This window comes from Lampetra planeri, chromosome 43 (assembly GCF_965212315.1).
Source record: "Lampetra planeri chromosome 43, kcLamPlan1.2.h2, whole genome shotgun sequence".
NCBI lineage: Eukaryota > Metazoa > Chordata > Hyperoartia > Petromyzontiformes > Petromyzontidae > Lampetra > Lampetra planeri.
This window is the reverse complement of record NC_136149.1, coordinates 539,680-552,665: the sequence shown is the minus strand read 5'-3', so window position 1 is coordinate 552,665 and position 12,986 is coordinate 539,680. Positions and strand designations below refer to the sequence as shown.

General features: G+C 58.4%; 1 protein-coding gene across 1 annotated transcript; it reads left to right on the top strand.

The window, feature by feature from the left end:
* On the top strand, nt 1-8,095 carry LOC144732538 (growth hormone secretagogue receptor type 1-like). Its single transcript, XM_078613949.1, has 2 exons — nt 1-1,630; nt 5,114-8,095. The coding sequence occupies exons 1-2, from the start codon at nt 721-723 to the stop codon at nt 5,410-5,412; spliced, it is 1,209 nt and encodes a 402-aa protein (XP_078470075.1). The 5' UTR covers nt 1-720; the 3' UTR covers nt 5,413-8,095.
* The last annotated feature ends 4,891 nt before the right edge of the window (nt 8,096-12,986 follow it).

Genomic DNA, 12,986 nt, shown 5'->3' with positions numbered 1-12,986 from the left:
CTCCTCAGCCTCCCTCCCTGCACGGCGGAGACGCAACCCGCAGCAGGGAGCGAGACGGAGCGAGACGCTCGCACCACCACGCACGCGACTGGAGCAGTCTCTCTCTCTCGCCTCACTCCACCTCGTGCCCCGCCTGGTGCTCCACCACCACACTCCACCACACTCACTCCAGCAGCAACACACTCCACCACCACACTCCACCACCACACTCCACTCCACCACACTCCAGCACCACACTCCACCACCACACTCCACCACACTCCACCACCACACTCCACCACCACATTCCACCACCACACTCCACCACCACACTCCAGCACCACACTCCAGCTTCACACTCCAGCTTCACACTCCAGCACCAGACTCCAGCAGCACCACACTCCACCACACTCTACCACACTCCAGCACCACACTCCAGCAGCACCACACTCCACCACACTCCACCACACTCCACCACCACACTCCAGCAGCTTCACCCTCTAGCCTAAGTCGTCCAGCAGCCAGGGGGTGGGGGCTGAGCGGCACACGGGGAGGGACCCCCGCCTCCCCCTCCCCAGCGGAGAAGAAGGAGAAGTGTCGCTGCGCACTGAGCGCCGCGCCACGAGCAGCAGCAGCAGGAGGAGGAGGAGGGGGGTGAGAAGGAGCCTGGAGACCCCGCCACGGGACCCGACGTGGAGACGGCGTTGAGGAGGCGATGCGCGGCGCCCGCGAGCCGCGGTGATGCAGCCTCGCCGCCTGGTGCCCGCGATGTCCGCGTGCCTTCAGCAGCAGCAGCACGCGCTGTGCCCGCAGCTCGCCGCGGGCCACGTGGAGGCGGCGCTCAACTCCACGATGCTGCTGCTGCTGCCGCCGCCGCCGGGCGCCGGCGGCAACGCGAGCGTCGTCGTCGGCGGCGGCGGTGGTGCCGAGGAACAGCAGGAGGTGTTCCGCCTCTTCCCGCTGCCTGTCCTCGCCGGGGTCACGGCCGCCTGCTGCCTCCTCTTCGCCGTGGGCGTCGTGGGCAACGCGATGACCATCGTGGTGGTGAGCCGCTACAAGGAGATGCGGTCGACCACGAACCTCTACCTGTCGAGCATGGCGCTCTCCGACCTGCTCATCTTCATGTGCATGCCGCTCGACCTCTACCGCATCTGGCAGTACCGGCCGTGGCTCTTCGGGGACCTCGGCTGCAAGCTGTTCCAGTACGTGAGCGAGGGCTGCACGTACGCCACCATCCTGCACATCACGGCGCTCAGCGTGGAGCGCTACCTCGCCATCTGCTTCCCGCTCAAGGCCAAAGTGCTCATCACCAAGCGGCGCGTCAAGGGCGTCATCGCCCTGCTGTGGAGCTGCGCGCTCGGCAGCGCCGCGCCGGTCTTCTACATCGTGGGGGTTCAGCTGGACGACGACGTGGAGGCGCTGCTCGTGTGGACCACGGCCGAGTGCCGCGAGAACGAGGAGGCCGTGCGCTCGGGCCTGCTGCAGACCATGATCTGGGTGTCCACCATCTACTTCTTCCTGCCCGTCTTCTGCCTCACGGTGCTCTACGGACTCATCGGGCGCCGCCTCTGGCGGAGGAGGCGCCAGGGAGGCGCGGGACTCAGCGGCGCGCAGCGGGAGAGGAGCCACAGGCAGACCGTGAAGATCCTCGGTGCGTCCATGCGCGGGTGGCGGTGCTGGCGGTGGTGGTGGGTGGTGGTGGTGGTGGATGGTGGTGCAGGTGGTGGTGGTGGCGGTGGTGGTGGGTGGTGGTGCTGGTGGTGGGTGGTGGTGGTCGGGGGAGCGGTGGTGTAGTGGTTAGCGCGCTACGAACCCGACGACACGAGTTCGATTCCCACTCACGGCCAACACCAATAACGATTGTCGGATTCGGTCCTGGGACTCCTCTCGGTCGACTCAGCCTCAAATTAGTACCTGGTGCGCTGTGTGAACATCGCCACTGGGGAGACAAAGGCGGCCGGCCGTGGTGTTGGCAAACCCGCCACCTCGGTGTGTCGTGCCGGCCTACACAGGTGCTGCTCGCTAACAGCACTTGCCCCAACAGTCTGTTCAGGCTACAGGGGGGGGGGTGTCTTTGGAGGAGGTGGTGGTGGAGGTGGAGGAGGTGGAGGTGGTGGTGGTGGAGGTGGTGGTGGAGGTGCTGGTGGTGGCGGTGGAGGTGGTGGTGGTGGAGGTGGAGGAGGTGGTGGTGGTGGTGGTGGTGGAGGCTCGTGGCAGGACACGGGTTGATGCGCCCAAAAAACCAATCGCTCAGTCACTCGCGAGTTTAGCAATTCCCCAACTCGCTCGCTCCGTTCGTTGATTCGTTCGTTCAGCCAACCACGCAACAACTCACTCACCGATGAAGATGAGTTAAATGAATCGTTCAAGAGATAATACTTTCACACACCACGCAGTCGCTGCTTCGTTCGTTCACTCAATCACGCATCGCATGGTATTCATTCCTTGACTCGGTTATTAATCATGAAATGATTCACTCACAAAAATGAGTCATCTACTGACGAATTCATTCAATCAGGCTTTAAATCGTTTACCCACTCAACCCGTCACGAATTAAATCTACTCATCCACCCACTCATTGACTTGTTATATTTCTCGCTCGTTAACGCTTTCATTCATTCCCTTTGCAAATTCATTCCGTCGCCAATAACATATTCCTTAATTCACTAACTCATTCACCAAATTGATTCACTCGCGTGTTCTTTCATTCATGCGGCGATATATCGAGAGCGGCCTTCCCATTGACATCACGAGGTGCTCCATCGACACGTTTACGCATTGCACTAATTCCATCCTTAACTCATTCACTCGCCGATTAATTAGCACGTTCGCTTACTCGCTCGTCCATCATCATCCATGACTAATACCGCGCCTCCCACGCATTATTTGCCGTGCCACCATTCAACAAAGACAGAGCCGGCGAGAGGACATTTACATCACAAGCGACCGAGCTGCAGTCTTCCTCCGTCCGTGCACACACTCTTTCACGCATTCATCAGCAGTGGGTTTTTTAATATTAAACCAGGCGCGATAAGATTTGGAGCACTGTGGACCGCTACTGGATCACTGCCCCTTTCGCATATTCATTCGCTCTTGCATCCATTCATTCATTCATTCGTCCACTCTGTCATTCATTCGTCCACTCTGTGCGTAGCAAGGTGGGAACCCACCGTGGCCACGAGCTGGGCCTCGGGATAACGCAACTTCACGTTGTGACTCTGCATGTGCGCGCATGTGTGTTGAACTTCTTTCGCACCGTACGCAGCCTGTAACGAAAGCGTCGCGCTGCTCCTGTTTGGGTGCAATAATCGCTGCTTTCGTGTCTCGGGGGGGGGGAGCGGTGGCGCAGAGGTTAGCGCACTGCGCGATGAACCCGGCGACCTGAGTTCGAGTTCTGGCCACGGCTAACATCAGTAGCGAGTGATATCCTCACTGGCCCTGACTCCCCCGCCCCCCACCCACCCCCCTCGCGCTCCGTGGTGAAATATGGCGAAACAACCCCACGATCGACGCGGCGTGGTGGAGTAAGGCCCTCTTCATCCAGGGCTGTAACCTGCAGCTCGCTAGCGAGCCTCTAGCGGGCCACACGACCCCCACGTGTGGGCTGCATTGACGTCGCTCGGGGCTGTGAGCGGGCGCCTCTTGAAGCCGGCACAGGCGCGGCGCGGGCTTGGTTTGACCAGCATCGCGTCCGGCCACCGTCGCCTCCCTCCTGCTGCATTGTACAACGACGGCACGTCACTGTGCGCTGTCCGCGGCTCGTGGCGCGGCCTACGACACCCGCACCGCCGACTGGCGCGGCCGGCTCCGCGCGGTGCGCGCGAGTTCCCCCCCCCCACAAGGCGCCGTCCGCTGTCGGTCTGCTGCGCGGCGGTGCGCCCCTCCGAGCGGAGTCCGGGCAGAGCCCTGCTCGCCCCCCCCTTCCCCACGGGATCGGTGGCGGTGCTGCTGCTTCGCTTGCTCTGTAGCCGGGCGGGTAAAGCCCCCCCCCGCTCCCGGCCCCGACACGCAACAAAGCTGCCAGGCACGGCATGCGAAGGGCGATGGTCAGTTTGTCAATTGCTGATGAATCGTGACACGAGCACTCTGTTCTTGCTGTTACACTACCACTGCAATCATACTTACTGCAGTATCTCAGCGCTTTGCGATTGTATTCGTATCACTGCTACTACTACAATCAACTAACACTGTTTATTCTGGAGGATGAGACTCTTCTTCTCTCCTGTATTTTAAAAGCTAAATTTTGCTGGGAGGTGCGTCTTATAATCCGGTGTGTGCGTGATCAGATTAGTACAACTTTATTGACAACGGGCACACAAGCCCGCGGTGCGTCTTATAATCCGGTGTGTGCGTGATCAGATTAGTACAACTTTATTGACATCGGGCACACAAGCCCGCGATGCGTCTTATAATCCGGTGTGTGCGTGATCAGATTAGTACAACTTTATTGACACCGGCACACAAGCCCGAGGTGCGTCTTATAATCCGGTGTGTGCGTGATCAGATTAGTACAACTTTATTGACACCGGGCACACAAGCCCGCGATGCGTCTTATAATCCGGTGTGTGCGGCCGTTACTGCGGAGGTCATCGCGACCCCCTGCGGACGAGGCGAATTCCGCCCCCCGCCGCCGACGCCGCCCCTGCCCCGGCGGCGGCTCCGCGCTGTCTGCCCCGCTGCTCGACCCCGACCCGGAGCCGCGTGTGAGCCGCGTGGGAGCCGCGTGTGAGCCGCGTGTGAGCCGCATGGGGCTCTCCACCAAGGGGTGCTCCGTGGCGCTGTCTGCTGCTACTCGGGACCGGCGTCAGCGCGGCTCGCGCACCGCCTTGTGGCTCTTGACGCGTCGTGCGTTCTCCAGGACTCCACTGCGGCGGGTTCCTCCGCGGTAGACCGCGTCGCCCGGCTCTCGGTTGTGTCCAGGTCGCTGCTGAAAACGAGCTGCAGAGCGAAGTGGACCTCACCCGGTTGCTCAAACAGGTCGTGTGGCTTAGTTCAGTTCCAGGGACAGCTGTAGGACGAGGTAATGCGTCGTGGAGGTGCCGCGTTGTTGTTTGTCGTCGCACGGCCGAGGAGGCGCCTCCGAGCTGACCTGGTCTCGGTGCGACCCCCGCTGCCCCGCGTGTTGCCTCGACAGTGCTCGTCGTGCTGGCGTTCGTGCTCTGCTGGCTGCCCTTCCACGTGGGCCGCAACCTCTTCTCCGGCGCGTCCGAGCAGGACGAGCGGGGCCTGTACGAGGTGAACCTGCACATCAACGTGGCGTCGCTCCTCCTCTTCTACCTGAGCGCGGCCATCAACCCGATCCTCTACAACATCGTCTCGCGCCGCTTCCGCGAGGCCGCGCTGCGAATCCTCGGCGCCGCCCACCCGCGGCGCTCGGCACGCGGCCTCTCCGCGTGCCCCGCGTGCACCGACTCGGGCAGCAACGCGCCCTGAACGCACGGCGGGATACAGCCGTGAGCCACAGCTGTGAGCTACAGCCCCACGGGCTCCAGCCGTGAGCTTCAGCCCCGCGGGCTCCAGCCCTGAGCTTCAGCCCTGAGCTCCAACCCTGCGGGCTCCAGCCCTGAGCTACAGCTGTGAGCTCCAGCCGTGAGCTACAGCACTAACCCCAGCACTGACTCCTCCAGCTGTGAGCTCCAGCACGGAGCTCCAGCCCTGACTCCTCCAGCGGTGAGCTCTAGCACGGAGCTCCAGCCCTGACTCCTCCAGCGGTGAGCTCCAGCACGGAGCTCCAGCCCTGACTCCTCCAGCGGTGAGCTCCAGCACGGCTCACCGCTGTCATCTCGAGCCCTGGCTCCAGTCGGGGGTTCAAGCCATAACGCTGCGCGCTGTCCCCCGCCTCGCTGTTGTAGACTATAGAGATCAGTGCGTGTGTCATTGTGTGGGTGCGTGTGTGTCAATGTGTGTGTGTGTCGTTGTGCGTGTGTGTGTGTTATTGCGTGTGTCATTGTGTGTGTGTGTGTCATTGTGTGTGGGTGCGTGTGTGTCATTGTGTGTGTGTGTCGTGCGTGCGTGTGTGTCATTGTGTGTGGGTGCGTGTGTCATTGTGTGTGTGTCATTGTGTGTGTGTGTCATTGTGTGTGTGCGTGTGTCATTGTGTGTGTGCGTGTGTCATTGTGTGTGTGCGTGTGTCATTGTGTGTGTGTCATTGTGTGTGTGTGTCATTGTGTGTGTGCGTGTGTGTCATTGTGTGTGTGTGCGTGTGTCATTGTGTGTGTGTCATTGTGTGTGTGTCATTGTGTGTGTGCGTGTGCCATTGTGTGTGTGTCATTGTGTGTGTGTGTCATTGTGTGTGTGCGTGTGTGTCATTGTGCGTGTGTGCGTGTGTCATTGTGTGTGTGTGTCATTGTGTGTGTGCGTGTGTGTCATTGTGTGTGTGTGCGTGTGTCATTGTGTGTGTGTGTCATTGTGTGTGTGTGTCATTGTGTGTGCGTGTGCCATTGTGTGTGTGTCATTGTGTGTGTGTGTCATTGTGTGTGTGCGTGTGTCATTGTGTCTGTGCGTGTGTCATTGTGTGTGGGTGCGTGTGTAATTGTGTGTGTGGGTGCGGAGCGGTGGTGCAGCGCTTAGCGCTACGCTGCGCTACGAACTCGGTGACCCGAGTTCGAATCCCGCTCACGGCCAACACCAGTGACAATTATCTGATCCGGTTCTGGGCCTCCCCTAGGTCGACTCAGCCTCAAGTGAGTACCTGGTTCAGTGTGTAAACATCGCCACTTGGGAGACAAAGGTGGCCGGGCGTGCTGCTGGCCACCCACCGTCTCGTTTGCCGTGCCGGCTTTCATCGGTGCTCGCTGACAGCACTTGCCCCAACAGTCTGCTAAGACTATACGGGGGATCTTTGTCTTTACATGCGATACGTAATGTGTGTTCAAAGTGATGAGTATCTTGTGATATAGCATGCATCACTCGGCGTCGCGGGTTTATCGTGTAAGTAATATATATATACACACACACACACACCAGGGTCGCGCCGCGACACGCTGATGGTGGCCAAACGCGACCCCCACGTGCACCGCCGCCGCGTTTGAATCGGCGCCCCGTACGTCACGCGCCACTCAGCGGCGCGTGAACCCGTTCATTGGCATTGGCGGTGCCTCGACGAGCGGAGCGTTGAGTGGAGGCGGTGCGCGAGGAGGACACACCAACCAGCCCGGGGCCTCACGAGCCACACGCGGCTGAGCGCCCCGCACTGCCGGCCCAGCCCAGCCCAGCCCAGCCCAGCCCGGGCGGGCGGCCGGGCGGGCGGGCGAGAGGGAGCGACAGGTGACACTGCGGGTGCCCCTCGGTGCGAGTCGCCCATCGGCGCGTGCAGCGCTCTGAGACGCGCGCCCTGAGAGGGGGAGGGGGGGGGCTGATGAACATTTCGGGGTTATTAATCACCAATCCCATGATCATTCATCATGAACAACATCATCACCACCAACCACGGCCACATCATCACCAATTGTCATCACCCCGCTCACCGACAACAGAGAGGCGTTATGGGGTCCGTAACCACGGTACCCACGAGTGGGTATGGATGTTGAACTTCTTTCGCGCCGTACGTATCCAACCACGCTCATCGGAGGTGCGATGACCACTCGTCGGTACCCAGCAAGGATCGGTTCGTCACGAAATCGATTTTTTTTTCCTCCCACCTGCATCCCGACAGCTCCCCCCCCCGTTTGCTGTCCATGTCGATGGGAAGATCGCGCGTCGCGCGCCACGCGAGGGACGCCCGTGTCGCCTCTCGTCGCAATAGCTGCGGGGGCCTTGGTCTGGTGGACCGCGAGTGAGACATCGCGTGCAGCCGGCTGGCCAAGGTTTCACGTTCGGGCGAGGCGATGAGAAGAAGAATACTTGAGCCGCAGCGTCAAAACGGACCGAGGGAGGGAGAAGGGGAAGAGGAGGAAGCCAGCGGCCCGAATCAGTCGGGACGGGGGCCGCGTCACTGCGACTCGACACGAACGATCCTCCTGCTGCTGGAGGCGCTGTCGCAGCGTCCACGTCCGACTCTCGCCGCCTGCCGCGGCCATCTGCGAGCGAAGCGCTGTCGGCCGGCTTCTTCTCTGTCCCGAACGAGGCTCACTTCCCGAAACGTCGGCCCGTGTCTGTTGCGGAGGCGGCGCTCTAATGGCGGCGGTTTGGCGAGTTTGGCTGCCCAATTGTTGGGCGACCCCCCTCCGCATCCCCCCACCGCCCCCTCCCCACCATCCCCACACCGCCCCCCACCGCCCCACCTCTACAAAAAACTGTAGTATGTTTTGTTGATTTTCTTTGAACCTATCTCCGTGACTTTACCGAAAGAGCCAAAGAACAAGTCACAACATTTCAAGAGCCGCGCGCTGCCGCGGAGCCGCGGGCTTTGCCGACCTCTGCTCGAGTCGCCGCTGCACGGGGCCAGCCCCACCCCCTGTCCGGCAGAGGACGGAGAGGCGAGCGCCGCCGTCGTCAGTCACGGCAGGCAGGCGGGCGAGCGAGCGGCACGCGGATGTCGGCGTGCCGAGAGCTGTCGCGGGAATGGAGCTGATCGTGAGCGCGCTGTTGACCTCGGTCGGCTGTGCCCCGATCGGCTTGTGTCTCTGTCCGGTGCTCTTTGGTGAACGCGGATGCACGCTGCGACCCTCGTTTCTCTGGGCGATTAAAAATAAAAAAGACTCGTCAATAACCACCGTGTGTGCGGCCTTAAAATGAGTATTTGTCTATAAAAGTCGACGTTTAGAGCAACAGCCCTTCGTTTCATAGCGCATGGGAGAGTAGATCTGCCGCGCGGCACATCGTACAACTAAGACGAAACTATGTTTTATTGTACCAGGTCAGGCCCACTTAGCTGTGTAGCTCTTTTTCATCACGTGGCTATCACAAATGATAGCCCAACGAAGTGGCTTATCATCATCATCACGTGGACATTTATAGCAGCCAGCGTGATGTTGATTCGAAACTTGGAGGGAAAAACCCGAGGACCCGGAGAAAAATCCCCGCGACCGCGAGGAGGGAGAGAGGTGCACACTCCAAATACACAGCGGCAGGCGTCAGGGTCGGGATCGAACCCACGACATCCTGCGTACCAGGCGAGATAGTTAACATCTCCTAGCCACCGTGATGATGATGAGAGAGACACACAAACTCCAAATATACAGCGGCAGGCGTTAGGGTCGGGATCGAACCCACGACCTGCGTACCAGGCGAGGTAGTTAGCATCTCCTAGCCACCGTGATGATGATGATGATGAGAGAGAGACACAAACTCCAAATACACAGCGGCAGGCGTCAGGGTCGGGATCGAACCCACGACCTCCTGCCGACCAGGCGAGGTAGTTAACATCTCCAAGCCACCCCCTCGCGACGTGACCTCGCCTCCCCGGACCTTCAGGCGCCCCAACTTGGCACAACAGCAAAGAGGGTTGTGTTGGTGCCACGCGGAGTGAGAACACCACGCGGAGTATCCACCCTGGGCAGTGTCCACCACGGGCAGTGTCCACCACGCGGAGTGTCCACCACGCGGAGTGTCCACCATGAGGCGTGAGAACACCACGGGCAGTGTCCACCCTGGGCAGTGTCCACCGTGAACGTGACTCCGATCGTTCGTGGCGTCTGTTTCCAGCAGTCCACATATTCCGGGCACGTTTCACGCTCGGGTGGTGTTCTTTAGAGTTGTTTTGTCCGAACGGAGGTTGTCCATCACGTAGCCCGAGCCACGTGTGTCGTGACATATTTCTAATCTATATATTTATTTATATTAAAACATCTTCCACCTATACAAGCGGCAGACTCGGGGTGGAGCAGTTGGGGTGAAGCACGGGGGCGGGGGGCTGGAGCAGTGCGGGTGGAGCAGTGGGGGGGGTGGATCACGGGAGATAGAGCACGGGCGGTAGAGCAGGGGGATGGAGCAGGGGGGATGGAGCAGGGGGGGTGGAGCAGGGGGGTGGGTGGAGCAGGGGGGGGGTGGAGCAGGGGGGTGGGTGGAGCGCCTGAGACAGTAAATCCTCGACTCGTTTACACGATCGCCTGCCCCCCCCATGCCTGGGGACGCGGGGGCTGTGGGGGAGGGGGTGCTGGTGGGCTGAGGGGAGGGGCTCCACTCAAACCCCCCGCTGTCACGACCTTTGTCCTGAATGTGACCCCCTCGCTCAATCGTGACCCCCCCCCCACTGGCAGGTGCGTCACCGTGACTGTTGTTTCTAATGCTTCGTTTAGGATTGGAAAGAGAAATACGGAGACGAACAAAAAATTCTAGGAATGAACATGGGACTAGCGATGGTCAGGGGTATAAGACTTTAGGTTTTTTTTACCGTCTGGGGGTCCCCGGCCGTGGCAGAGCGCTGAGCAAGGAAAGGGCGAGAATGGGGCAACGATAATGGGGGGTAATAGTCAGGTTCATGTTTCACGTTGATTTGATTTCACCAGGCGGTGAGAACTCGAGGGACCAGGATCGAGTCTCATTTGCAAGAGTGAACCGGTGGCATGAGTCGGACAGTCGCGGGCGATAGCTGATGCTGTCTGTGTGTAGTGCAGCCAGCCTACTCTTGCGTATGACGTCAGGGTATCGACAGAGTCCGCCGAGAAGCAGGCGGCGCGTGGTATTGTCACGGTTACAGCATTTCCCGCCGCAGTAATAACCAGGGAGGCCGCTCAATTCGGACCCTTAACCTCGGTAACGAGCGGACGGCTCACGAGAGTCGACAACATGGGGCCTCGTTGTTTTTTATTCGATATGCGCCACCCACGATCCATCAGATGTTCCGAGGGGTAAATGTCCCTCGCGAGGGTTGAGACAATGGGCCGACGTGGGAAGGTGCATTGCCATTCATATTGCCTCGACTTGAGCGGCCCGAGAGCGCTGTGAGCGATTCTCAGTGGGACGCTTTGTAGGACCACCATCAGCGTGAGCACCACGGCCAGCAGGCGTGTATGGATTGAGTGGGAGGTGGAGGTGCCTAAAAGGTAATGGGTGTGTTGAGTAATGTTGTCATATCACGTTTGGACTCATGGGCTCGCGCAAAAGGTGTGAAGGTATCCGAGTGTTTTGATTCAAGTTCAAGTTAATTTATTAGGTACAGCCCTGTGAGCTATTCGGCTCTTGAATCGGGTGCAACCGCAACAAACAAAAAACAAAAACGTGAACAAAAAACATCTTAAAGTGAATATGTGACTGAGTGCAAACAGAAAATCCAAGAAAAGACAGCAAAATATTGCAGAAAGAATAAATGAACGCGAAATGAAGGCTCTGTTTGAGTGTATACTTTGCCCCGTGAGCACACTTGCGTGGTGAGATACCAGGGATCATACAGAACCACGATGGCGCACACTTCACACTCCTGGACATATACTCGAAAACCCGAGGCCATTCTGCGTCTGTGCAGTCCTGCCAAGGTTTGTCTGAACCAATTTCCTGGCATTGCTTGCGATTAAATGTTGGGGGAGAGCAGAAAGGAGTAGACACCAATGACAGAAACCCAGAGGGTGCTTCCGAATCCATATTTAATCCAAAAAAATGCGACTGTTAGATCTGAACTTCTACTTGATCATGTAAAATGAAGTTAACAGCCCAGGAGTGGAAAAGAGGTCTCCTACTTTTTTCTATTCCTTTTGAGCATCAATCAATCTAGCGAGGTCCGTAGTTGCCGACCCTGGGAGTTGACCACTAGGAAAGTTTTTGCCAGCGTAATGAGTGTATTTGCCAAGCAGGGGTGAAATTTATATTGTTGGTAGAAATATCCTGAGGAAATGTATTGAGCAGGCCCTCTAAAGGCTACGTGGAGGCCTACAGGGCCTCCCACCTTACCCAGGTGATATTGTCTGAGTCGGTATACCAGTCACTCATAAAATATACACATAGCCAGTCAAACTAATTAAACAAATTCACACAACGCATGCAAAACACAAACATACAAAGCGAGCCTCACATGCAGTTTGCGGCAGCAGCCACGTGCGGCACCACAAGCAGGTACAGCAGGCGGCAACATCGCCAGGCAGCAGCGCGGGCGGGCGGGCGGGCAGAGAGGGCAGAAATCCCCAAAGGTGGCAATGCTGCCAAACCCACGAGTGGCAATGCTGAAAAACCCACGAGTGGCAATGCTGAAAAACCCACGAGTGGCAATGCTGAAAAACCCACGGGTGGTAATGATGTAAAACCCACGGGTGGCAATCCTGGCAAACCCACGGGTGGTAATGATGTAAAACCCACGAGTGGCAATGCTGAAAAACCCACGGGTGGCAATCCTGGCAAACCCACGGGTGGCGATGCTGGAACACCCACGGGTGGTAATGATGTAAAACCCACGGGTGGCAATGCTGAAAAACCCACGGGTGGTAATGATGTAAAACCCACGAGTGGCAATGCTGAAAAACCCACGGGTGGTAATGATGTAAAACCCACGAGTGGCAATGCTGAAAAACCCACGGGTGGCAATCCTGGCAAACCCACGGGTGGTAATGATGTAAAACCCACGGGTGGCAATCCTGGCAAACCCACGGGTGGTAATGATGTAAAACCCACGAGAGGCAATGCTGTAAAACCCACGGGTGGCAATCCTGGCAAACCCACGGGTGGTAATGATGTAAAACCCACGGGTGGCAATGCTGAAAAACCCACGGGTGGCAATCCTGGCAAACCCACGGGTGGCAATGCTGGAACACCCACGGGTGGTAATGATGTAAAACCCACGGGTGGCAATGCTGGAAAACCCACGGGTGGTAATGATGTAAAACCCACGAGTGGCAATCCTGGCAAACCCACGAGTGGCAATGCTGGAACACCCACGGGTGGTAATGATGTAAAACCCACGGGTGGCAATGCTGAAAAACCCACGGGTGGTAATGATGTAAAACCCACGAGTGGCAATGCTGAAAAACCCACGGGTGGCAATGCTGAAAAACCCACGGGTGGTAATGATGTAAAACCCACGAGTGGCAATGCTGAAAAACCCACGGGTGGTAATGATGTAAAACCCACGAGTGGCAATGCTGAAAAACCCACGGGTGGCAATGCTGAAAAACCCACGGGTGGTAATGATGTAAAACCCA

What these genes read in the sequence shown, in the direction of transcription:
- LOC144732538 (XM_078613949.1), top strand. Translation starts at nt 721, where the DNA reads ATGCAGCCTCGCCGCCTGGTGCCCGCGATGTCCGCGTGCCTTCAGCAG. An exon ending in GCAGACCGTGAAGATCCTCG is followed by an intron (nt 1,631 to 5,113) that starts GTGCGTCCATGC and finishes TTGCCTCGACAG; the next exon opens with TGCTCGTCGTGCTGGCGTTC.